Source organism: Helianthus annuus, chromosome 3 (genome assembly GCF_002127325.2).
Source record: "Helianthus annuus cultivar XRQ/B chromosome 3, HanXRQr2.0-SUNRISE, whole genome shotgun sequence".
NCBI lineage: Eukaryota > Viridiplantae > Streptophyta > Magnoliopsida > Asterales > Asteraceae > Helianthus > Helianthus annuus.
Genome location: NC_035435.2, coordinates 150,883,855 through 150,908,679, shown reverse-complemented (window position 1 = coordinate 150,908,679; position 24,825 = coordinate 150,883,855). Strand labels below are relative to the sequence as shown.

The window sequence follows — 24,825 nt, the reverse complement described above, 5'->3', positions numbered from 1 at the left end:
TCAGAATTGTCGGGTTGAACATGCTTAGACATGTTCTTACATTATTTACCAAGTTATTTTAGTGTTAAAATAGGTTCCATAACTTCTACATTGCTAGTTATGAATTTATTTGCAAAATAGCTTTCTGTCAACTAATTAATATTAAGTTTGACCCGACAATTGACCAAGTTAGAGTGATAATCAGGGGGTACCCTTTTAAGGACTTATTACCCCCATAATTACCAACTCATAGCCACTTTCAATTCGAAAAATGATTGGACCATTAGTGATTAATCACTAAGTCAAAGCTTAATTACGACAGCTTTGACTTTTGGTCATTAAGCTAATAAAACTTGAACTAGGAAGGCTAAGAATGCTTACAAAGGCTCTTAGCACAAATTAGGAGCTGAAGGAAACTTGCTTTAAGTCGAGAGAGCTCCAGAGAGTGAGATGTGAATAATTTTTGAAAGTGAGCACATGAACTATCAAACAAGAACTCTTATATATGAAATTCAAACTCACAAGATCAATCCAACAAGGTCTACAAGTGATTCCTGATCATCCCAGGTGTCCCCTATGCATGTAAAACCATTGGTTCAGTCCCTGAATTCGAAAACCACCATGCAAAGGCTGTGTAACCTGCTGTACATGCAGCTGTCTTGTTTTTCTGCATCTGGCAGTTCTACGCGGCCCGCGTAAGAACTGCCTTGATGCTTACGCGGCCTGCGTCAAGGCTATCACTGGTCACCAAGTTTCAGTAATTGCAATATCAGTCCCTGGTCCCTCTAAACTTGTTTTAACTTTCATTTATTGCACTTATAACCCCTAAACTTGACTTTTAAGGGTCTTGAGTCTTTATACGTTTAACAATAAGCCTTCGGTTAGTTACGAGGTCACCCGAACGGTCTTGAAAATGCAATATTAATGCATTTGGCCCTTATTACTTTTAATTACCGCTTTGCTTATTTATATGCGTCGAAACTCACGAATTTAATATCCGATATTCTTGGGATCAAAATAAATTATCACATTGTTTTTGGGATTGTTAAATGGTCACTCAGAGGTTACTTTCAACATGTTGACACTTTTAACCCCTATGTTTCACAAGATCCTTATTTCGAGCACAAACGACTTTTCAAGTTCGATAAATTATTCTTTAAAGAATACGAACGTCGTGTGAGGTCAATCAGAGGCACAAGAATGGCATGTTGACACTTTGGATCCCTTTATTAACATATTTACATTGTTTGACAATTTCAGTCCCTCCAGAAATAATTCCTTACACGTTTAAAGTCCATGACACGTGTCTTCATTATATTGGTCGTGATTTTACGAGGTGTTACAAATAATGTCTTTATTGTTGTATACTTACTTTATGTTTTTGTATTACATGTTATGTTCCAGAAAACGTTTTTGTATTACTTTATGTTTTTTTATATATATATTAGGGGAGAGTTATCTTGAGAACGCTAAATATTGCGAGAACGCTAAGAACGAATGAAAAAACCAATTAAAACCAAGTTTTTTTTTAATACAAACCTCATTGTAATTAAGATACAACTATCAAAAAAAAATTTACAACATGAAATAATTCATTTCACCTCTCAAAATCACTCTTATTAGATTTTTTACACGTATGTATAGTTTAAAATTGACTAAACACATATAGTATGTTATCAAATCTTGAAACATACATATATGTATATAGTCAATTTTAAACTACATATATGTGTATATTACGGAAAGTTTAGAAAAAATGTGTGGTCTAGAATGCTTCTCAAATTTTCTTAATTCGCCTAATGCTTTTCACACAATCCTAACCCCCCTATATATGTATAGGGATGAGTTAAAATGAGAATCACTACGAGTTGTAAGAACCGTGAGAACTTTTTGATCTGGCGCGAGTTGGGCCAAATTTTTTTTTGCACAAACGTAGATGAAAACATTATAAACACATCTATAAAAAAAGTAAAAAAAAAATTGTCGAGTCGTTAGTTTTGACTGATTCAAGTTTTTTTTACGCTCTGATAAAAAAAATAGTTATCAACTATAAAATTTTACGCCAATGCGTAAAAAAACTTGCATCCGTCGAAACTAACGCCCTGACAATTTTTTTTACTTTTTTTACAGACATGTTTTTAATGTTTTCATCTACGTTTGTTCAAAAAAATTTGGCCCAACTCGCGCCAGATCAAAAAGTTCTCACGGTTCTCACAACTCGTAGTGGTTTTCATTTGAAGCGAATCCTATATATATATATATATATATATATATATATATATATATATATATATATATATATATATAGGATTCGCTTCAAATGAAAACCACTATGAGTTGTGAGAACCGTGAGAACTTCTCAGGTGCAGGAGCAGGATATTATCGGTTCTGGGGGTACAAGTAATGATGGCGCCGGAGAGGGGCGATCAGCGACGAGGTTTCCGTTGAACAGGAGGTTACAGAGACTGTCAAATTGGGAGCCATGGTGGGTATGGAGTTGGGTAACAACGAAGATCTGGTGAGGAATGTGATTCTTGGAAAGGGTATTAATGAGGTTCAAGTATGAATTTCTTATCTTTAAACATGAGAGGGTTGGGTGGGGATGAAAAAGCTAGATGGATTAAAGGGCTGAAGGTCAAAATTGGGGTTTGTTTTGCGGCGTTTCAAGAACGAAGTGCAGTGCGATGGATGAGAAGGCAGTCTCAAGGCTCTGGGGTTGCAGAGACGTCGGTGCGGATTGGGTGGACTCTAGCGGCCTGTCGGGCGGTTTGGTTAGCGTTTGGGATAAAAACGTGTTCGACTTCAGTGATTCGATAAAGGAAAGGAATTTTATTATCACCAGAGGCAAGATTAAAGGTAGTGGCCATCATATTAACATTGCGAATATTTATGCTCCACAAGATGTGCAGGCTAAAAAAGTTCTTTGGGATCGGCTTCTGGATGTTATTGAGGGCTCAACGGGTCTGTGGGTTCTTCTCGGAGACTTCAATGCGGTTCGGACGCCGGAAGAAAGACTGAACACTCGCTTTATTCACTCTTGTGCTGGTAATTTCAATTCCTTTATTTTCAATGCTCGGTTGTTGGAGTATGATATGAAAGACAGGAAATTTACTAGATGGGCTGATAAGGGAAGGAAATGTAGTAAGATTGATCGTGTCCTCGTCTGCCCGGATTTCTTTGGGTTATGGCCGAATGCTTGCCTTAGAGCTCTTCCGAGGCATTTGTCTGATCATAGTCCCATCATTCTTGTCACTAAGGAGTTTAATTTTGGGCCGAAACCCTTTAGAGTGTTTAACTCTTAGATCGGTCGGCCGGGTTTTGATAAGACGGTTAGAGATGCGGCTAGTTCGTTTGCTGGTGATGGGCCTGCCGATCTCTTTTTGCTGAAAAAAATTTGAGTTTATTAGATCTCGTATTAAGGAGTGAAGGGATGAAATGCTTAAGAAGGAAGGGGATATAGAATCTTCTGCCAGAACTGAGTTAGAAGAACTGGAGAAATTGATGGAGGCTAGGGATTTATTAGAGGAGGAGGAGTGGGTCCTTTCGGAAAATTTGAAGCTTGTTAAAGAAATCGAAGAGAATAAGACAAAAGATTTGAGACAACGTTCATGGGTTAAATGGGCCAAAGACGGAGACGAAAGTTCGAAATTTTTTCATACCATGATTAATTGTCGGAAAGCTAGGAATTCTATTCATGGTTTGCACATTAACGGGTCTTGGTGCTTTAAACCGTCCTTAATAAAAAAAGGTGTTCGAGTTTTTTCGGGGTAAGTTCAAGGAGGAGTTGGCCGATCGACCGACGGTTTTATTGGAGAACCTCAAAACCCTAAGTTAGGAGGATGCCGATAGTTTGGTCACGGAGTTCAGTGTGGAGGAGTTAAAACAGGCGGTTTAGGACTGCGGTAGTAATCGTGCCCCCGGCCCAGACAGGTTGAACTTTGAGTTTCTAAAGTATTTTTGGGATGTTTTCGAGGCCGATTTTTTGCAGGTCTTGAACGATTTTTTCTCGAGGGGGTCGTTTAGTAGAGGGTGTGCATCGGCATTTATTACGCTCATTCCGAAAGTTCATGACCCTACGGACCTGATTGAGTATCGCCCAATCAGCTTGATTGGTGCGATTAACAAAGTGGTTTCTAAGGTCCTTGCCAATCGGTTGAAGAAAGTCCTTGGTTAGGTCATCTCGAAGAATCAATCAGCTTTCCTTAATGGGAAGTTTATTTTAGACGGGCCCCTTATTATAAACGAAACTATGAACTGGCTCAAGAAGAACAAAAGGATGGCGTTTTTGTTCAAATTGGATTTTGAGAAAGCCTACGACAATGTCAACTGGGGTTTCTTTATATCGATTATGACACAGATGGGATTTCCTAGGTTGTGGTGTAAATGGGTTTATGGGATTCTGTCTTCAGCTAGAGCGGCGGTCTTGATCAATGGCTCTCCGACTTTTGATTTTCATTGTCAAAAGGGCATGCGGCAAGGTGACCCCTTATCCTCCTTCCTTTTCCTTATTGTGATGGAGGCCCTTACGTGTTGTTTCAAGAAGGCTTCTGAGAGCGGTATTGTCAATGGGGTTCGTCTTCCGAACAATGGGCCGATCCTTTCTCATCTTCTCTTTGCGGACGATGCGCTAATTATTGGGGAATGGTCCAAGGACAGCGTTTCTAATGTGGTGAGGATCCTTAGAGGCTTCCACATCTGCTCGGGGCTCCGTATTAACCTCCAAAAGTCGAGTATCTTTGGTGTTGGTGTTCCAGATTCGGAGTTGATCTCTTTGGCTTCGATGATCGGTTGTAAATCAGAGCTTCTGCCTTTCAAGTATCTTGGGTTACCTATGGGAGCTAACATGAATCGTATCTCCAACTGGCGATCGGTGATAGAGACTTTTGAGTCTAGGTTGTCGCTTTGGAAGGCTTCGGTTCTGTCGATCGGAGGAAGAGTCACCCTTATAAAATCTGTTTTGCAAAGCCTTCCTATCTACTATTTCTCTGTGTATAAAGTTCCGGTTGGTGTTGTTACCCACCTGGAGGCCATCATGAGGAAGTTCTTGTGGGGCAGTTCAGGATCGGACAGAAAGATGAGTTGGGTTTCGTGGGATTGTGTGGCGTCCCTGTTAGACAGGGGCGATCTTGGTATTCGAAAGCTTGGTTCCATCAATTTTTCTCTCCTCATGAAATGGGCGTGGAGGTTCAAAACCGATGTTAATTCTTTATGGGTGAAAGTTATCTTGGCGATTCACTTGCACCCTGGATCCTGGGATTTTCTTCCGCCTAAGGCGTCTTTAGGTGGTGTTTGGAAAAGTATTGTCAAATCTGTGGATAGGCCGTTGCGGGGGCTGGATCGGTTTCGGCACTTCGTCAAAGGGATCGTGGGGGATGGGTCGAATATAGCTTTCTGGCTGGACCCTTGGCTGTGCAAGGAGCCGCTGAGGTTTTGTTTCCCGAACCTGTTTCAGTTGGAGCTTGAAAAGAGGTGATGTGTCCGAGATCGGATCATCAACCCCTTCTCTAATCCGTCTACCGCCTGGCGGTGGAAAAGACCTCCGGATAGTAACATTGAATTGGCGGAATGGTCGGCTATTTGCTTGCTTCTTCGCGATACTTGTTTGTCCGACGATAGTGACAAATGGCGTTGGGCGAGTGATGTTTCCGACGTTTTCTCGGTGAAGTCTGCATATGCTCTTTTGAGCAATGAGAATATTGACATCAGTAGGGTCGTTTGGGATTGGTGTAGGTGGATACCAATCAAGTGCAATGTGTTTGCATGGAGGGCGGTGCTGGAAAGACTCCCTACGAGAGTGGAGTTATGCAAACGGAACATTTAGGTCCCGGATGTCGTGTGCCCGGTGTGCGAGTCTGGGGACGAGACGGTGGTCCACTTATTTACGGCATGTAGTTTTGCTACGACGATTTGGTCAAAGGTTAGTACTTGGTGCAATGTTCCCTTTCCAGTGGCGTTTTCATTCAAAGATGTTGTGGAAGCTTATCGTTACTGTGGGTTGAAAGGGAAGAATCAACTGGCGTATCAGGGCATTGTTATAATTGCTTGTTGGTTGATTTGGAAAGCTAGGAACGACTTAGTGTTTAATGCTAAAGTTCCGAAGGTAGAGGAGGTTTTTTGCTCGATTAGAACGCTCGGGTTCCTTTGGTTTAAGAATAGATCGAAATGTATAGATGTCATGGAAAGATTGATGTAAATTTGTATAGTCGGTTTGTGTTGTTTTGGTCGCCCGTTTTTCCGGGTTGGCCGGTTTTTAATAAAGTTATCCTTTCAAAAAAAATTATTTTTCAATCGCATAAAGAGTATCAAATGGGGTCGTGGAAAGTCAAGGCAAGCATAAATAAAACGGTGAAATGTGCCAAAAGTTGCTCAAATGTCTAGTTGACAAATACCATATGTCCATATTGCGGGGTAAAGGACATGAGTGAGAAGTTGAACGTTATGAAAGGCACGTCAAAGTTGAATTTTGCAATTATTAGACTTCTTAGTTCATACGTGTAACAAGTGGATTTTCAACTAGTTTATCTTTATAACATGTCACTATGTATTCCTTCGTATTCGCATTCGCGTTTGTATGTTCATGAATCATATTCATGTTGATAATTCTATTTTAAGTACGTTTTATTAATGTAGGATCTTCGCTCATAATCATTTCATCATTAACTTTGTTTTTAATCACAAAATTTATCACCTACAGGGTAGAAAGTATAATGAATGTGAAAGATTAAGACAAGAATCGTTAGAAGTCTGAACCAAGTTATGAATCCAGATCACAGTCTCTTCCGTTCAAATTCTAGTTTTCGTCGGTCGACTACGTCAAAGATTGATCAGTTATACTGATTGATGAGAAAAGAGAATGAAGCCTATATTTTATTAAAAGTTGGTAAAATAAAATTACTCGTCCGTATTATTGTGATCCATTATGAGAGTCTGCTAAAGCCCATAAGAAAACATATATATGCTCCATGAAGAGTAATTGTTGTTGCTTTGTTGGAGCCAACCCAAATAACATTTGGGCCTAATCAAACATCCAAACTCCACTTGATTTCCTTTTCAAATTTCAATCTTCTTTCTTGAAGCTGTTTGATTCTTCTTCATGGCTTCCAACTTGGGAAGTATACGCTTTGGTTTGAAAGCGTGAAACCACCCAAACCAGTAAACGGTTTGGTTTCATGGTCGGCTTTTTTTCTTAATTTTTGGTCAGTCGGTCAGTTTCAAAAGTTTCAAACCGTAGCGAACGGTTCAGCTTACGGTTTTACTGAAAACCCGGCGTATAAAACGAAGCGGACCAAAAATATTTGTTATGTTTATGTTTTTCAATGTTATAAATGATATATTTTACTTTATTATACTAGCCTAATTAAATATTAACTGGGTTAACATTAATTAACTGAAGTGGGCTAAGCCCAATCTCACTTTTGTTGAAATACATTTTGTTGTTTATGTTTTCATTTATGTTCCATATTTCTGCTGTTTGTATACTGTCAAAATATATACACTTGGTACGTTATCAAAACAATCCTAAAACTGATAACATAATCTTTTGGAAATTTTTATTGTTTGGGTGTCATACCTAGTTTCAGTTACAATAAGGGGCGGACTTACATTGAACGGATCGGGGTCCCCGAACCCTAATGTTTTTTAAAAAAATTAGTAGATCTGATATGTTAAATTGTATAAGAACCCCATAAATACAATTAGGTGGACACCATAGAAAAAAAAGAAAAGTTGGTGTAGTGGTAAAACCTCCTCTTTACCAACAAGAGGTAATAGGCTCAATCCTTGTATAGCCTGTTTTTATGGGTTTTTTTTAAATAATTCAAATCTCGCTCCGACCCGACCCGACCCGAATGAGGACCGACTCGAAAATTTTAACGTTTGGCTATGAAAATTTTGACCACCAAAAAAATGGACCCCATGAAAAAAAACCCTAGGTCCGCCACTGGTTACAATATTAAACCTTAATTTCATGCTTTAGTTTTAGTTTCAAATCTTAATGCTGCACATGACATAATTTAACAGAAAATTCTAATTGGGTTTGTCTTAAAGGACATAACGTGCAACATTTTCAAACATTAAGTACAAAAGTTAACAATTTTAAAGGTAAAGGACAGCGCCTGAAATTTGCTACAAACAAAAAGGACAAAACTTATCATTTACTCTTTTTTTTTTTTTTTGCTAATTAATACAGGGGTTAGTAAATTAATGGGTTTTAAAATGCAAATAAAAACAATCCAGGGACGAAACTTGTAGTTCACCCTAACTAACCCCACAACAACACCTTTAAAACATGCATGTAAGTAAATATTACATCAGTCAATAATTCCCACAACTCCTCCTCTGTTTCCTCGCCCGGAGACGTTGCCGGAGAAGTGAAGAATGAATGCACCAATAATTGAATGGAAAAAATGGACAATATTAGTAGCAACAATATGGATACAAGCGTTTACGGGTACCAATTTCGACTTCCCCTCCTATTCAACCCAATTAAAATCCGTACTCCAGATATCTCAGGTGGAGTTAAACTACCTATCAATGGCATCGGATTTTGGTAAGCTGTTCGGGTGGTGTTCGGGTCTCTTGTTGTTGTATTTTCCTGTAGGTGTTATTGTCATCATGGCTGCTTTCCTTGGCTTCTTTGGTTACGGTCTTCAATGGCTTCTTATTCAGAGACTCATTTCATTGCCTTATTTCATGGTTAGCTGTTTTATTAATTTATTAATTAATTTCAGTTGTTATTTAGTTGTGAAAATTGATGGGGATTTGGTTCAGAATAATTGGGGGAGAAAGAGGATTTTGACTTTTGTGGGTCAAATGTTTGTTAGTTTGACCCTTGGTAAAGAAAGTCAAAATGTGATTTAATTTGGTGTCCTAATGAGTTGTTGGGAGTTGGCTACACATTTATTATATAACTTGGTTGATAGAGCAAGCAAACTTGTTTGGTAGTTTGGTGACTAGTAAGTAGGTGAATGAAGATTTTTTTTTTTTTTTTTTTTTTGTTCAAGAAATAGAAAATTATGCAAGAAAATGAGAAGAGTGTAATATAGATGTGCTAAATCCTATTTAAACAACTCTTTTAAAAAAAAAATCTAACTTGTATGCTATATGATATGATATACGGGGATGCATGCATTAACACACTTTTGACGGCTTTTGACCCGTTTAACCTATTCCCTTTACAGGTGCATTTCTTTCTTTGACCAACTTGAACTGTTGGATATAAAACTTCACCCAAACTTACCTTACATATGTAAATGGGTTAAAAATAGCTAACTCTAATTCTTTCCTTCTTGTTTAAAAGAGATCAATGGTTGACTCCAACTTAGACTTCAATGCACGTCGTTATTATTCATTTTCAACAGTTCGTGTAAAAGTTGGTCTGCTTGGGTTAAAATTTATTGCTAATGGTATGGTTAAATAAACTCAACCCATTTCTCAAATGTGTGTTTGTGTTCCTTTAACCTTTAAATTGATCTCCTTATAATTATTTATAAACTATACTGCAACCTTTATTCTTGACAGGCATTTATTCTGTGTTTATCTGCCGGTTGCAGCATCACCTGGTTCAACACCGTTTGTTTCGTTTTATGCATCAAAAACTTTCCAAACAACTCGCCACTCGCGCTATCCCTCAGCATTAGTTTCAATGGCCTAACCGCAGCCTTGTACAATCTCATCGCCACTGAAATAAGCTTACACGGTAACATTAACAGCACCTCTTACCTTATTCTAAACGCATTTCTCCCGCTGATCACATCTATTGCCGCAATATTCCCCATCCTCCAAAGCTCTGGAAACAACCTTCAAACAGATGACACAGACAACAAAGACGACGCACATACATTCACGTTTTTGTATATACTAGCCGCCATTACGGGACTTTATCTTTTCTTTTTTGATACACCGTCACAAAGCATACTTCTTGTCGTAATGTTGTTGGTAGTGTTTCCGTTGATGTCACCAAAATTTGTTTATGCTCTCAAGCGGGCACACCATGTTGAAGAACAGAGTTACCGTTTGGTTGAAATGAACAGTAACAGTGAGTTTTTCGAAGAGCAATCAACTTCTATCTTGAAGAGGTGTGGTTTTGGGATGTTTGATAAGATGATAGCGAAAGATCAATTGGTGGTTCTTGGTGAAGAACATGCTGCTAGTGTGCTGGTGGCCCGGATCGATTTTTGGCTTTACTACATTGGTTATTTTTGCACGGGTACTATTGGGCTCGTTTACAGCAATAATCTAGGACAGATTTGTCAATCACTTGGGTACAGTTCCGAGACCGAAGCAATTGTTACAATTTATTCGACATGCTCATTTTTTGGTCGTCTTATTTCGTCCGTCCCGGATTTGATCAGCTGCTTTTACTCACCCCATATGAATACGAGTAAGTATAAAGTTTGTATGTTCATCGTTAATGCATTGCGTCACTAGTTATTTCTAGTAGAGTAAGATGCAAGGGTTAGTTGGATAAACAGGTCAAACGGGTTCGGGTTAAAAAGAGTCATTTTTTTAGTACGGGTCTAAACGACCCATTCACTAGTAAATGGGCCATAAGTGTCACGTTTAACGTTTAGCTTATAACTTTTTGCAGAAAGGTATACTACTAGAACCGGATGGCTAACTCTTTCACTCGTTCCAATGCCCGTTGCATTTCTTGTGCTATTTTTCTCAGGCAGTAAGAGCAGTCTTAGTTTAGCCACCGGGTTGATCGGTATCTCTTCTGGGTTCGTGTTTTCAGCAGCCGTATCAATTACTTCCGAGCTGTTTGGTTCAAAAAGCACGGGTATCAACCATAACCTTCTGATAACCAACATTCCGTTGGGATCATTGTTGTATGGTGTTCTTGGAGGTGTTATTTATGACCACCACATCAAAGGCTCAAATGAGGTGGTTTTTGTAGGCGGGTCGAGGGTGTGTATGGGTCGAGAATGCTATAACGAGACGTTTGGGTGGTGGGGTTGCATTTCTTTGTTCGGTTTGGGTTCGAGTTTTCTTCTTTAACAAAAAGGGCTTATCAAGATTATTATCAAAGAAGAAACTTGGTCTTATGTGATATATAGAGATGCGCCTGAATTGGAATGTTGAGTCCGGAAATTGTATTTTGATTAGGCCCGAAAGAAGGTAATTTAGGCCTTATACACAGTCGAGCACCCGAGCCCGATGGTTTGATCTAATATATGACTGAAAATTGTGGGTTGGTCCGAGCCTGGTTAGGCCTGGTCCTGGAAATGAGTAAGCCAAGTCTGGTCTTAAAAGGCCAGTCTTTCGAGCCCAATATTGTTTCTTATGTTATATAAATGTAACTTTTTTTGTTTTTTTTATGTTTTAAACTATTTATTGTATTTTAAGGGGCTAATGACACATTTACTCTTCCTAATCATGTTAATTATGTCGCTATAAGAACTCGACTATTGGTCTCAAGAAATGGTTAATACAGGTTTGACCAAGATGTGGTTTTAGTCTGAGTCAAAAGAGTTCGGGTTAGGTTGAACTACAACACTTATGGATATTTTTTTCGTATTTTATAAATAACTGAAAAAACAAAAACAGTATAAAAACAACTTTATAAGTTTGGAATTCGATTCGGAACTTGTGAGATGTAATAAATATATATATTTTTTTATGAAAATAGCTTTTATAAAGTGTTAAAATATAAGATAAAAGTTATAATTGAGCATAGAACTAAACCCTCGATGAAACTATTCATCTATACCCTGCAACATGTCCATTTATCGGAATCTAATAGGTTGAGTATAAAAAATCAAGATGATGCCATATTCTGTCTAGCGTATGTCCCGTATCTTTTTGAAACGCCAGCATCCGATAATGTGTCCCACAACTGCAAATATTTAAGTACCGCATGAGATGATTTTAAAAACATTCTATTATATACAATTACTTAAAGAAAACATAAACGGAAAAGGCCAGTTTTAACTGGTAAATCGATTTTCCATTACATCGTTTACAAATCAACCGTTTTACCAATAATATTAGACTGTTTGTCAATTATGATACACTTCCATCATGACAAGATAGGAGGAACCCTAGATCATATTCAATAGCATTAATATTTAGGGTAAAGTTCTTCTACAAATAATCTTAACATACTAAACATACAAATTGAAGGAAAACTCAAAAAAACAAGGTGGCATTTTTGTAATTATCAATAACTATTAAAGTTACTCTACAAATATACCTAAAAAAACCTAACCACTCCCCCCACCCCCAAAAAAAACCTAAACCCCCCACCCCCCAAAAACCTAAAAAAAAACCTAACCCCCCCCCCCCCACCCCCAAAAACCTAAAAAAACCTAACCCCCCCCCCCACCCCCACCCCCCAAAAACCTAAAAAAAACCTAACCCCCCCCCCCCAACCCAAACTAAAATGCTAAAAACTAAACCCCCCAAAAAACCTAAAAAAATCTAAAAAAATAAAAAAAAACACACAAATTATTTTATTTTATTTTTTTAACATTTTTTATTAAAAAATCGCTACTTTTAGTAGCAGCCAAAAAAAAAATTAATTTTTTTTTTTTTTTTGCTAACGAAATGTAGCGATTTTTTAATAAAAAATGTTAAAAAAAATTTGTGTTTTTTTAGGTATTTTTGTTTGTAACTTTGATAGTTGGTGGTAATTACAAAAATGTCACCTTGTCTTTTTGGGTTTTCCTTCAATTTGTATGTTTAGTATGTTAAGATTATTTGTATTTGATCTTTTGCCTTAATATTTAATTAACTAATAACTAATGTAGGCAAACAGGTAGCTTTAACAAAAATATTTGTCAAAACTGGTGTGTCAAAACAAAAGTTATAGTAATGTTTACCTTCAAGTTTCCTCTAGAGCCAGCAATGGCCAGCAAAAAAGGACAGTCTTCCGAAAACGACAAGGTAAAAACAGCTCCCTGACAAATCAAAGCAAAAAAAAAAAAAAAAAAAAAAAAAAAAAAAAAAAAACATATGTCAAAATTGAAAAACTAACATGAAAATCATTCAGATAGAACATACATCCAATGTTGTAAACAGGAATAGTCTAATTTGTGAAATTCAATGTGAAGGCTCACACAATGAGCCCGACGTGTGTGTAAAATCCATTATTACTTTTGGAAACCGTGAGAACCCGTTAAGGAAAACTTACTGGACCCTACCAATACCATGATAAACCCGTTAAGCATGAAACGTGTGTGTAAATAAAAGTCAAGACACATACAGCTTTGAGATTCTTTGAGGCAACACATGAAGGTTGGTTATTTGACAAATCCCATAGTTTGACCTGTTATTTCACAGAGAAGAAAATATTACTCCAATGAGAAGCTAGGCGAATACGTCATGACTTGAGATAGAGTTAAAGTTAATAAACCAAATACTAATTTACCATTTTGTCTTCGGAACCAGTTGCAAGAAGCTGGAAAGAAACAATATAATGTTAATGTTAATTTTAAATACATAAAAATAAATACAACACTAGAGCTAAACCGAAGGCTTACATTCGGCACCAAGGGGTTATAAGAAATAGCACAAACGTTTTTATCATGCGCATGGAGAGTGAATTTTGGCTTTAATTCTGTAGATGAATTGGACGTTGCTGTTCTGATATCAAAACCAACAATGGTACCATCGTCGAGACTCGCCTGGAAACAAAAATGGGTCAAATAAAAATCCAAAAAAAAGATATGGGTCGAACAAAAAATCTACCAAAAAAGAGAGACGGGACAAATGGGTCAGACGTAACCCAAAGTGCATTCAGACTAATCCATATATTTTTAACTTCTTATATAAACATTAGATTACTATTGAAACAACAAATTTGTAATCATGTTTGGCTCATTAACTATTTCACATTTTTAATAAAGGGCATAAAAGTGTTTGTGGGTCAACAGCAGTTGTTTCAACATGAACTGATTTCAACTCGTCATCCAACACACCGATTTCAACCTCTAATGTTTTGCCTGATACAACAATTAGCAAAGAGAAAAAGCTTTATTTAACCACTTGATTTTACATCTGACGAAATTTTCTACCACTCGAGCTTATTTTAAATGTAGGACTGCAAACGAACCAAACGAACACGAACAAGATCTTGTTCGTGTTCGTTTGTTAAGAAATAGATGTGTTCGCGAACCGTTCACGAACACTTATCGAACGAGACTTTATGTTCGTGTTCGTTTGTTAAGGAAATGAACTTGTTCGTGTTTGTTTGTTAATTTTAGGCAAGGAACGTTGACGAACACAAATGAGCACAAACTAATGTTCATGAACACAAATGGAAACAAACGAACACAAACAATCGTTCGTGAACAGAATATATAATACACCAACACTTATTAGATATTTAATTTGTCGGAATTTTGAAGTATTTAAATAAATATAAAAACTAAAAACACTAATGAAGTATTGAACACAAACGAACACGTTACCGAACGTTCACGAACATAAACGAACGAACACGACCTCTGTTCATGTTTGTTCATTTAACTAAACAAACGAAATTTCTTGTTCGTGCTCGTTTGTTTAGTAAACAAACGAACACAAACGAACTTCCCACCGAACGGTTCACGAAATGTTCGCCGGATGTTTGGTTCGTTTGCAGCCCTATTTAAATGTACAAACCCATAAACTTTCAATCATGTAAACACCAAAATTGTAGCACTAACCACAAACAAGTGTTGGTCGTGTGGGTTCCATGCCAAGCTTTCGACATCCGCACCAACAGACCACTTAAACCCAGAATGTGAAGGAACCCTTCCATCTCTCTGCAATATAACAATAATATCATCAACCAACAATGACAAGAAATATTTATAAAAAAATAACTACATAAGATTAATAAAATCATTTTGTGAAACTAAACCGGTAAATGAGTGTTGGTGATTACGAATGCAATTTACATAAGATTTTTGGCAAGATATTCACCATGACTACTGTATGATCAACGGATCCGCTGAGAAGAACTTCATGCTCCTTATGATTCCATGCAAGTGCTTGAACCTAAAGGTCGAACACAAAGATTGATCATTTTACTAGTTAATTTATAATTCCAAAAATAATCAAGATTTTTACAAGAACATCTTATGATTGCCTTATCAGTATGGTGTTCCATCGTAATCTTGCATTTCGCAGTTGCCACATCCCAGATCTTCACCGTTTTATCAGCACTACCACTCGCAAGAATATTCCTGATCATCAAGGTGACAAAATGACATCAACATTTAAAAACCACATCTAAAAAGTTTTATTTAAAACCCGATAACATACCTATAGACCTTGTTCCAAGCTAGAGCAAGTACAGGACCAGTGTGACTATCTTCTTTGTACTTGATAATTTGTAAGAAAAAACAAAATAAATAAATACATAATTAAAAAAAATAAAAAACGTAGTAAATTAATGAATACCTTGATCTTGTTTCCTTTCTTATTCATCTGAATCTCAGCGAAACCACCTAAAGTGAGTGCCGCACGTTCGTCTTCGTTAATCTAAAGAATTGGAAGCACATGTTAAAACAATTTTCAAATATATTGATTAAAACCTACAATTGATGACAAAAGTCGAAATCTCCATACGATATCAAGGTCCCATATTCCTATTCCGGGGTTCATCATTCCCACTGCCATGAAATTCCCTGCAGGCATACGATACCATTGAACGATCAAACATCATGCCTACTATCCAACGATAGAGAACATTTTGAGTAACAATACTAAAACATTTTTAAGACATAAATATCAAAGGGTATAGAAAATAGACAATAAAACATATTTATCAAAATCATTAATAAAAACTGGAACTGCATGCATGTTACCTTTTTCTCCACCTTTAATTGGGCAATCAAGCCATGCTGTGCAAAGAGGAAAATCAGCGATATCAATATCATTGCGAACATATTGATTTATCTCACCGTCCGGGTCCTCTATTATATTAACCTGTTTAAACACTCGAATTAGCACATCAAAATATCAAGAACGACTAAGGTGTAATATTCTATTACAATTACATACCAATAACTGACCCTTCTCATCCTTAACATGTGCACAAACTACAACAGCATCTTCGGGTTTGATGACCATGTCTTCAGCCTCTTCAGAGTCATTATCCTAAAGAAAAGGAATTGAATATATTAAGGTTGCAAATTTAACCTCAAAATCAAAATGCAAACAGAAGTTTGATTTGGAACTATGCAACTTACATTTGAATCTTTAAGATAAGGATCTAATTCATTGCTAGGATAGAAGGTGTCCCCAATCCCCATACCAAGTATGTCAATCGCTGGTCACCACAAAAAAAAAAAAAAAAAAAAAAAAAAAAAAAAAAAAACAGAATAAGTGGTTGGATAAAAGTGATTATGGTTATGATTTTCTGATCATTTAACTTAACGAACTACATGTCGGATTCTGATCCATCATGTCACAATAATTATTTTGAAAACTCTCATCCAAGCAATATATTAAACAAGAGTGAAACTAACAAGTGTTGGCAAGTGAAATACCATCATCCTCATCATCATAAGCATCCATGTTTAGTTCATCTAAACCATCTGCAATGTCAGGGAAGCTGGATCCACCGGCTTTCTTTCCAAGTGCATTAGCTGCACCCAATGCTTGCTCGATTGCAGCCGGCTGTTTGGACGCATCAACACTCATATCTTCCTCACTTTCAACATCTTCTTCACTACAAACATCAAATACAGGTTTGAACATTTTTGGTTCAGTTTTGAACTACCTGAATTCGGTTTCGACCAAATAAACAAAATATTTTTTTTTAACTTTTTATTTTATTTTATTTATTTATTTTTTGTTATTGAAGTGGGTTAGGCTAAATTTGTAATTGGATGAGGCTAAATGACAAAACTCAAATAATCATTATTTGTGAAACCTTGGGACTTCGGTTTTGGTTTGAAACTGAAGCAAAAACCGAATTTATAATTCGGTTTGGTCATAATGTTTCAAACCAAATAATGATCACCCTAAACACACATGTAAAATATTCTTTAAAAAATATGAGTTATTCACTATACAAAAACCAGGGCCGGCCCTAGAGGTGGGTGGGGAGGACCACCGGCCAAGGCCCGTGATTTCGTAGGGCACGTAATTTTAAAAAAAATCCAATATTATATATGTAAAAAAAATTAATAGGGTATAGCCAAATAAATACTAACATAACATAGGTCTACTTACAAAAAAAAAAAAAAAAAATCATATGTTTTAGATTAGTTAGCTTATTGGGATTAGGTTAGTGAGCCCAATACCCAAATGATTGTTGAAGACTAAATTGTTGGTGATTTATACAAAAACGATCGTCAAATTCAGGCCCGTATTCTTTTTCTTTTTTTTGGTCGAATTCAGGTATGATTTAAACTGTGAAGAGTTGATTCACCAATTTGCTATCAAGAATGCAAGGAGGGTTTCACGAATCATTGGTTAGCTATTAGCTTATTACTTTTTACGTTATGTCACTCATTCGAATACTATATTTTGTATTTTGTTAATTGCATTGTTTATCGAATGTTGTATTTTTGTCAACGGTTCATGGTTGTATAAAAAACTAGTTTAAATTATTTATTTTGTTAGGGCCTGAGGGCACGTTTGTTCGAGCTCGAACAGGGTACAGGAATTCTCAGGCCGGCCTGACAAAAACATACCTATTTTTCAAGAGTGCCAACTTCTTCTTCATCTCGTCGATTTCGTCTTTCGAAAGAGGATCGGGTACAGAAGGGATGGGATTGAAAGCCCCTTTTGGAACCCATGACAATGCCGTAATCATTCTTCAAAAACACACAATAAATCAATAAGTATTGAAAGAGCTTGTGCTTATTATTATGAGAAAAGAAGTATTACTATATGACGACACTGAATGCATGAATATTATAACAATGAAAGAGCCCTTTAAGGTGATAAGGTAAGAAGCTAATTGAGAGAGGAATTAGGAAACTTGATTTCTGAATGAATCAGAAACCTTATCACGCATGCATTTAAATCAAAAACAAATAACCAAGTTTACAAAACAAACCCCAAACTAACCATGAAGGCCATAATGGTCCCTCAACATGCAAACGAAAACAAACAGAAAACAAACTGGATTAACTAAACATAACGCGATCGTAACAAGACTCCCTCCTTAGCACTTTTTGACCTCAAGAAGTGAGCTCCGAAAAATCCGGAAACCGTAGCCTCATCTCGTCCAGGTATTCCCACGTAGCATCTTGTTCTCCCTGATCCTTCCACTGCACTAAAACCTTCATAGCGGCCCGATTCCGACGCTTAACCAACTTCCTCTCCAGCACCTTCTGCGGTTGAAGAATGAACCTAGACGCTGTCGGCAACGGTATTATTTTACTCGGCTGTCCCTCCGCTTCTTTCAGCAACGACACATGAAACACCGGATGAATTTGGGCCTCCTCCGGTAGATCCAACCGATAAGCGACATTCCCCACCTTCTCAATCACCATAAACGGCCCGAAATACTTAGGTGTCAGCTTGGAATGCTTATGAACCCGGAGTGAATTCTGCATGTACGGTTGTAACTTGAGATATACCCATACCCCCGGCTCGAATACCCGCTCCGACCGATGTTTATCTGCTTGTTGTTTCATACGGTTTTGCGCCTTGAGTAACGCTTGTTTAACCACCTTTATGGTACTCTCTCGGTCCTGCATGACTTCATCCGCCTCCGTATCCCTCGAGTCCCTCGGAATATACGGAATATGCAACGGAGGTCGGTACCCGTACAAGGCCTCAAACGGTGTTCTTTCCAAGGACGAGTGGAATGTGGTGTTGTACCACCATTCCGCCAAAGACACCCATTTGACCCAAGTATGTGGTCTCTCCATCACCATACATCTTAAGTACCCTTCCAAACATCGGTTAACTACCTCTGTTTGGCCATCCGACTGTGGGTGGTACGCGGTGGACAACCCGGCCTCTATCCCTTGCAAGTTTAAAAATTCCGTCCAAAACGAACTGAGGAATATTGGGTCCCTATCCGACACGATGGACTTAGGACACCCATGTAGCTTAAATACATTATCAAGAAATACCTGTGCTACATCCTTAGCCGAAAACGGGTGACACAACGTCATAAAATGGCTATACTTCGTTAGTCGATCGACCACCACAAATATCGTGTCCTTTCCTTTAACCTTCGGTAGACCCCCAATGAAATCCATTGATATATCTTCAAAAATCGCATTAGGTATCGGGAGGGGCTGCAATAAACCCGGATACGCCACGTTCTCATTTTTCGCTCTCATACACACATCGCATGCCCGCAACAACCGTCGGACCACTTTGGATATACCCTTCCAAAAAAACATTCCCTTGACCCGTTGGGTCGTAGCCCGTAACCCGGAATGCCCTCCTATCGCGGTCTCGTGACATAGCCTGACTATCTCCTCTCGTAATTGTATATCGGCCCCTACCACCATTCGATCCCCCTTTGTTAACCACCTTTCGTTCCAGCGAAACCTTGGTACCGTTTCTCCGTTTTCAATTTTTTGTATTATTCCCTTCACTTCCACATCCCCTTGCTGGCTCTCTATTATTCTCTTTAGCAACAACGGTTCTAACTGTGACACCGCCATCTCGAACAAAACCCCCCCTTGCACCCGAGAAAGGGCATCCGCTGCTACATTCTCACGTCCCTGTTTGTATTCGATGCTGTAGTCATAACCCATTAACTTGGCCAGCCACTTGTGTTGTAACGGTGTAGTGATTTTCTGTGCCAACAAATGCTTCAAGCTTCGCTGATCGGTACGGATGACGAAAGGGCCTGTGATGAGATAGTAATGCCATTGTTTCACAGCCACCATAATCGCTAATAATTCTTTTTCATAAACTGACAAGGCATTTTGCTTTGGAGATAAGGCTCGGCTCAAAAAAGAAATCGGGTGGTTGTCTTGCATCAAAACCGCCCCGATACCCCCAGCCGATGCGTCTGTCTCGATGACAAAGGGTTTTTTCGGGTCCGGGAGCGCTAAAACAGGGGCCGAGGATAAGGCTGTTTTGAGTCGTTCGAAGGCGTCTTGTGATTCGTCGTTCCATTTAAAGGCGTCTTTTTTAAGCAGATTCGTGAGAGGTTTAGCGATCATACCGAACGAACGAATAAACCGCCTATAATACCCCGCTAACCCCAAAAACCCTCGTAGTTGTTTAAGTGTTCTCGGTGTGGGCCACTGCTGTATGGCTTCAATTTTGGTTGGGTCGGTTTTCACCCCGTCACCCGATATGATGTGTCCCAAGTACTCCACGGCTCGTCCCCCAAAAACACACTTTGATTCCTTCGCGAACAACTTATTTTCTTTCATAATGGCCAAAACCCGTCTCAACTGTTGTACATGTTGTTGCTCATCACGGCTGTAAACCAAGATGTCGTCAAAAAAAACCAATACCCCTTTTCGTAACATCGAACGGAAGACGTGGTTCATAAGGGCTTGGAACGTTGCCGGGGCGTTCGTTAATCCAAACGGCATAACGAGGAACTCATAATGGCCCTCGTGGGTGCGAAATGCCGTTTTGTGTACATCTTCCGGAGCCATGCGAACTTGGTGGTACCCGGAACGTAAGTCCAACTTAGAAAACACGGTAGCCCCCCCAAGCTCGTCTAATAATTCTTCTATTAACGGAATTGGGAACTTATCTTTTACGGTTACCTCATTGAGACGGCGGTAATCCATGCACATGCGCCACTGTCCGTCCTTCTTCTTGACCAACACAACGGGGGCTGCGAAGGAGCTGTGGCTATTTTGTATAACCCCCGTTTCCAGCAGTTCGCGGGTGGTTCGTTCGATTACATCTTTTTGCACCGCTGGGTAACGGTAGGGCCGTTGGCTGATCGGGGCCGTCCCGGGTTGGAGGGTAATACGGTGGTCGAACGGCCTCGGTGGTGGCAGCCCTTGCGGCGTTTGGAACACTTCCGGGAATTCTCTGATGAGACGCTTCCACGTCTGCTCTTCGTTGGAGGCTGTCGGGTCTCGTATAACCCGTGAAGACTGCATGGAGGACTCGGCCCCATACTCGGCCATATGTAATGCAAACAACTGCAGGTGGCTGCCCTTCGCTTGTTTAGACAACATTCCCTCGATCTTTTCTGTGGAACACACGAAAAATTTGTTGTTTTGCAGGCCCTTGAGTTCGTACAACTTACCCTCCAATTCGAATCTCATAGTCATCTTTTGGAAATTCCATAATATATCCTGCAATGGGAGAAGCCACTGTACCCCCAAAATCATGTCGTAGTTCTCAAGAGTAAGAAGCAATACCTCCGTTTTAAACCAATAACCTTGCATCGCCCATTGAAACTCCGGGCAAAACTGCTTACATTCTAACTTCTTCCCGTCCGCCACCCCGACTTGAATGGGAGGTATGTCTCGCACCTCGCACTGGAGTTTTTTGGCCACCCGGGTGTCGATAAAATTATGCGTCGACCCGGAATCAATGAGAATATGAAGTTGACGATTTCCCATTGACCCTTGGACTCGCATGGTTGAATAAGATGGCATCCCGGTGAGCGCATGTATCGAAATATGGTGCTCCTTCTCCTCATCTTGTACCACCTCAGCCTCGGTTTCCTCCTCCTCTTCCATCTCGATCACAAAAACCTGCCCCTTCGTCCGTGCACATTTATGACCCGGAACGAATTTTTCCGTACACCAAAAACACTCTCCTTTGGCCCTTTTTTGTTCGAGCTCCTTGCTGCTCAAACGGCGCTGCGTAGAACCCGGTTTGGAGGCTGTCGTAACGGGTCGATTGGGTGTGGGTAATAGTGGCAACTTGGCTGCATTGGAGGGTGGGGTAATTTTAGTGTTGTTCGCTTTCTGGGAACCCATACTCCATTTCCCATTGGCGAATTTTTCTTCCAGCGTATCATTGTTCAAAGCTTGTGTCTTGGCCAACCCGTAGGCCTCATGCAATGTTCTAGGTTTGAACATCTTGACCGGACCCTTAATATCCGGTTTAAGGGCCTTGATGTAGAGGCTAACCGCTTGAGGCTCGCTTAGTGACACCTTGTTCAAAAGTGCATCGAAAGCATTGTTTAGCTCTTGTAACGTACCCGTTTGTTGAAGTGAAGCCATCTCCTCGAGAGGATCTTCGAATAGGGCATCCGAAAACCTAGCCGAGATCGAACGGACGTACTCCGGCCAGGGAACTTCCGCCACCGTGGCGTTTCTAGTCTTCATATAAGCCCGGTGCCACTGCAAAGCGTCCCCCTCCAAGTGAACCGCTGCACATCTCAACTTAGCGTCGTCTGCGGTCTCATCCATTGCGAAAAAATGCTCGCAACGATAAACCCACCCCTCCACGTCTTCCCCCGAGAACTTGGGGAATTCAATTTTGCCGATCCGGAACGGTTTCGATCCCCTAGCGTCGGCGTCGGGACCGGACGATCCAAACGAGCTGTCCGACGAGTTGGATTTGTCACGAACAACCTTCAAGATCTCTTCCTGTTGCTTTGACGATTGTTCTTGGCTCTTCATCAGTGCGGATAAGGCGGCCCGGATCTCCGTGATCGCCTTGTCGTGGGACTTGAGAGTACTGTCGATTTCACTGTTGCGCGTGTTGGTCATGGTGGCGGCGGCGGCAGAGCTCCGATGAGGAATCGGTGGCTCTGATACCCTTGATAAGGTAAGAAGCTAATTGAGAGAGGAATTAGGAAACTTGATTTCTGAATGAATCAGAAACCTTATCACGCATGCATTTAAATCAAAAACAAATAACCAAGTTTACAAAACAAACCCCAAACTAACCATGAAGGCCATAATGGTCCCTCAACATGCAAACGAAAACAAACAGAAAACAAACTGGATTAACTAAACATAACGCGATCGTAACATAAGGTCTTACCGTGACGTCAGCCGGCGATTGGCGGGGTTTGTTGACGGTGGAGTGTGGACGAAGAGGTTTTAGAGGCGAGGGTTGTGAACGTTTAAATAGTTTTTCCTTGTGATTATAATTACTATTGTTTTTTTCTAAAAGGCTATTATGTATTATATTTTTGGGTCAGATATAATATAATAAGAAGTTTATTTTGGGGTTAGAAAGTAATCTTGATTATCAATTGATTATTCAAACGCTTGGATTAAAATTTAAATGGGTATAATTGATAAAAAATAAAGAGCCGCATGAGTTTGTGTAGGGGTATTCTAGTCAATTCAAATCAATAGTTTTTCTCTCCTCCGATTACACCTCATTTTTTAAACGTTGTTAATAACTTTTTCATACGACATTATTATTTTTTTTAAAATTGCATTAAAAAAACGAACGTTTTTTATCTATAAAACAAGTATACTATTGCTATATTTAAAAAAAAAATCGAAAACTCAGATGCATAAAACGCAATGGATAAAAAGGATAAAAATGACTTTCTTTTTTTTCTAAAATGCAATTGACAAAAAAACACAAAGAAATGTCTTGTTTCTAAAACGCAATGGACAAAATCACAATTCTAAAACGCAACTGACAAAAAACACAAAGAAATGCCTTGTTTCTAGAACGCAATAGACAAAACGACAAAAGAAATGTGTTATTTCTAAAATGCAATGGCAGAAAAACATAAAAACAGTTTATTTTTTTTTTTGTAAAACGCAATGGCCTAGAAACACAAAGAAATGTTTTTTTTTTTCAAAAATTCAATGGCCAGAAAACACAAATAAATGTCTTTTTTCTAAAACGCAATGGTCAGAAAACATAAATAAATGTATTTTTTTTTAAAACGAAATGGACTAAAAACACATAAAATGTGTTTTACCTAAAACGCAGTGGACTAAAAACACAATAAAATGTGTTGTTTCTAAAACACAATTGACTGAAAATACAAAAAGTGTTTTTTCATTCCTTTGTAAAACGCAATGACTCAATTCAAAAACCCAAATTGTAAAAATGCAATTCAGAATTTTCTTACATAGATCGAAACCGATTTCTTCACATTTCTTCAATGATTGACGAAATTTGAATAGTAGAAACACTTATCAGCGATCGAATCGAACGAATCGAGTGATTCGCTTCAAAATCACGTGAAAAAATGAGATATTGTATGAAATTAAACTGGGTTTCTTAAAAAAAAAGTTGAAGAACACGTTGATTGGGTGTTTGAATCATTGATTGGTGATGAAAATCGCACTATAATGTAGTGATTATTGATATAGAACGTGAAGAAAAGGTTGAAGGTGGAGGGTTTTGAAAATAGTGGGTTTTAAAGTTACATGGAGAGAAGAACGGAGAAAATTGGATAAAATTGACTAAAATACCCTTCCCTTTTATTTTTAAGTTTTGCCACATGTCATAATCTATTGCTTCTTATCCTTGATATCCAAACTAAACTTCCTATTTGTTAATCTCCTTTATATTTTGTATATATTGTTGACGAAGGACGATTTAGGGGTGAGATAAGGCTTAGAGACCATTAGGTATTGGGTTCGATTCTTACAAGAAGGTTTTCTAGATTTATTGATTTTCTCTTGAATTCATGTATAGACATTATTGTCTAGTGAAGATACATATGATCGAGTTGTTATCAGTGATTAGTAATAAATACTAATTTCATATTTATAATAAATATTTTATCATCCAAAAGTCTAAATAGGGAGTTATAAATTCCCCATCTCATTGGGACGGTTAGTTTTTTTTTTTAAAGGTAAATTTCTTTTATTCCTGTCGTCTGTGAGACGGCTAGTTTTTTAATGTTTTATTATTTTAATACTTTATTATTACATTTTTTTAATATATTTACTTTTAAAAAAAAACATATTCCCTTTGTGTTTACCTTTTATTTTTTATAATTCTTTTCTTTTTTAAAATTATATTGCCTTTATCAATGAATTTAATATTTCTTTAGTAACTTGCATTCGTTAACTTTTTTTAATA

At 38.4% G+C, this 24,825-nt stretch overlaps 2 protein-coding genes across 2 annotated transcripts; one reads left to right on the top strand and one right to left on the bottom strand.

The window, feature by feature from the left end:
• Positions 1 to 8,279: 8,279 nt before the first annotated feature.
• Positions 8,280 to 11,356, top strand: LOC110930206 (protein NUCLEAR FUSION DEFECTIVE 4). Its single transcript, XM_022173455.2, has 3 exons — positions 8,280 to 8,673; positions 9,499 to 10,360; positions 10,568 to 11,356. Exons 1-3 carry the CDS (start codon positions 8,356 to 8,358, stop codon positions 10,975 to 10,977), a joined length of 1,590 nt encoding a protein of 529 aa, XP_022029147.1. The 5' UTR covers positions 8,280 to 8,355; the 3' UTR covers positions 10,978 to 11,356.
• A 218-nt stretch (positions 11,357 to 11,574) lies between these two features.
• Positions 11,575 to 22,908, bottom strand: LOC110930205 (uncharacterized WD repeat-containing protein C17D11.16). The gene is made up of 17 exons (XM_022173454.2): positions 22,807 to 22,908; positions 17,610 to 17,732; positions 16,458 to 16,639; positions 16,158 to 16,237; positions 15,970 to 16,065; positions 15,774 to 15,894; positions 15,535 to 15,593; positions 15,367 to 15,447; positions 15,229 to 15,287; positions 15,053 to 15,149; positions 14,887 to 14,961; positions 14,628 to 14,726; positions 13,461 to 13,604; positions 13,349 to 13,378; positions 13,184 to 13,246; positions 12,801 to 12,878; positions 11,575 to 11,815 (listed from the first exon to the last, which is right to left on the bottom strand). Exons 2-17 carry the CDS (start codon positions 17,729 to 17,731, stop codon positions 11,738 to 11,740), a joined length of 1,464 nt encoding a protein of 487 aa, XP_022029146.1. The 5' UTR covers position 17,732; positions 22,807 to 22,908; the 3' UTR covers positions 11,575 to 11,737.
• Positions 22,909 to 24,825: the final 1,917 nt, after the last annotated feature.

Bases quoted from the DNA above. Each gene is read 5' to 3' on its own strand.
- LOC110930206 (XM_022173455.2), top strand. From the start codon at position 8,356: ATGAATGCACCAATAATTGAATGGAAAAAATGGACAATATTAGTAGCA. The intron at 8,674-9,498 runs GTTAGCTGTTTT...TATTCTTGACAG, and splicing joins TTTCATTGCCTTATTTCATG to GCATTTATTCTGTGTTTATC. The intron at 10,361-10,567 runs GTAAGTATAAAG...AACTTTTTGCAG, and splicing joins CTCACCCCATATGAATACGA to AAAGGTATACTACTAGAACC.
- LOC110930205 (XM_022173454.2), bottom strand. From the start codon at position 17,731: ATGATTACGGCATTGTCATGGGTTCCAAAAGGGGCTTTCAATCCCATC. The intron at 15,150-15,228 runs GTATGTTATCGG...CTTGATGATCAG, and splicing joins GCTTGGAACAAGGTCTATAG to GAATATTCTTGCGAGTGGTA. The intron at 13,605-14,627 runs GTTAGTGCTACA...TTTTGTTTCCAG, and splicing joins ACGACCAACACTTGTTTGTG to GCGAGTCTCGACGATGGTAC.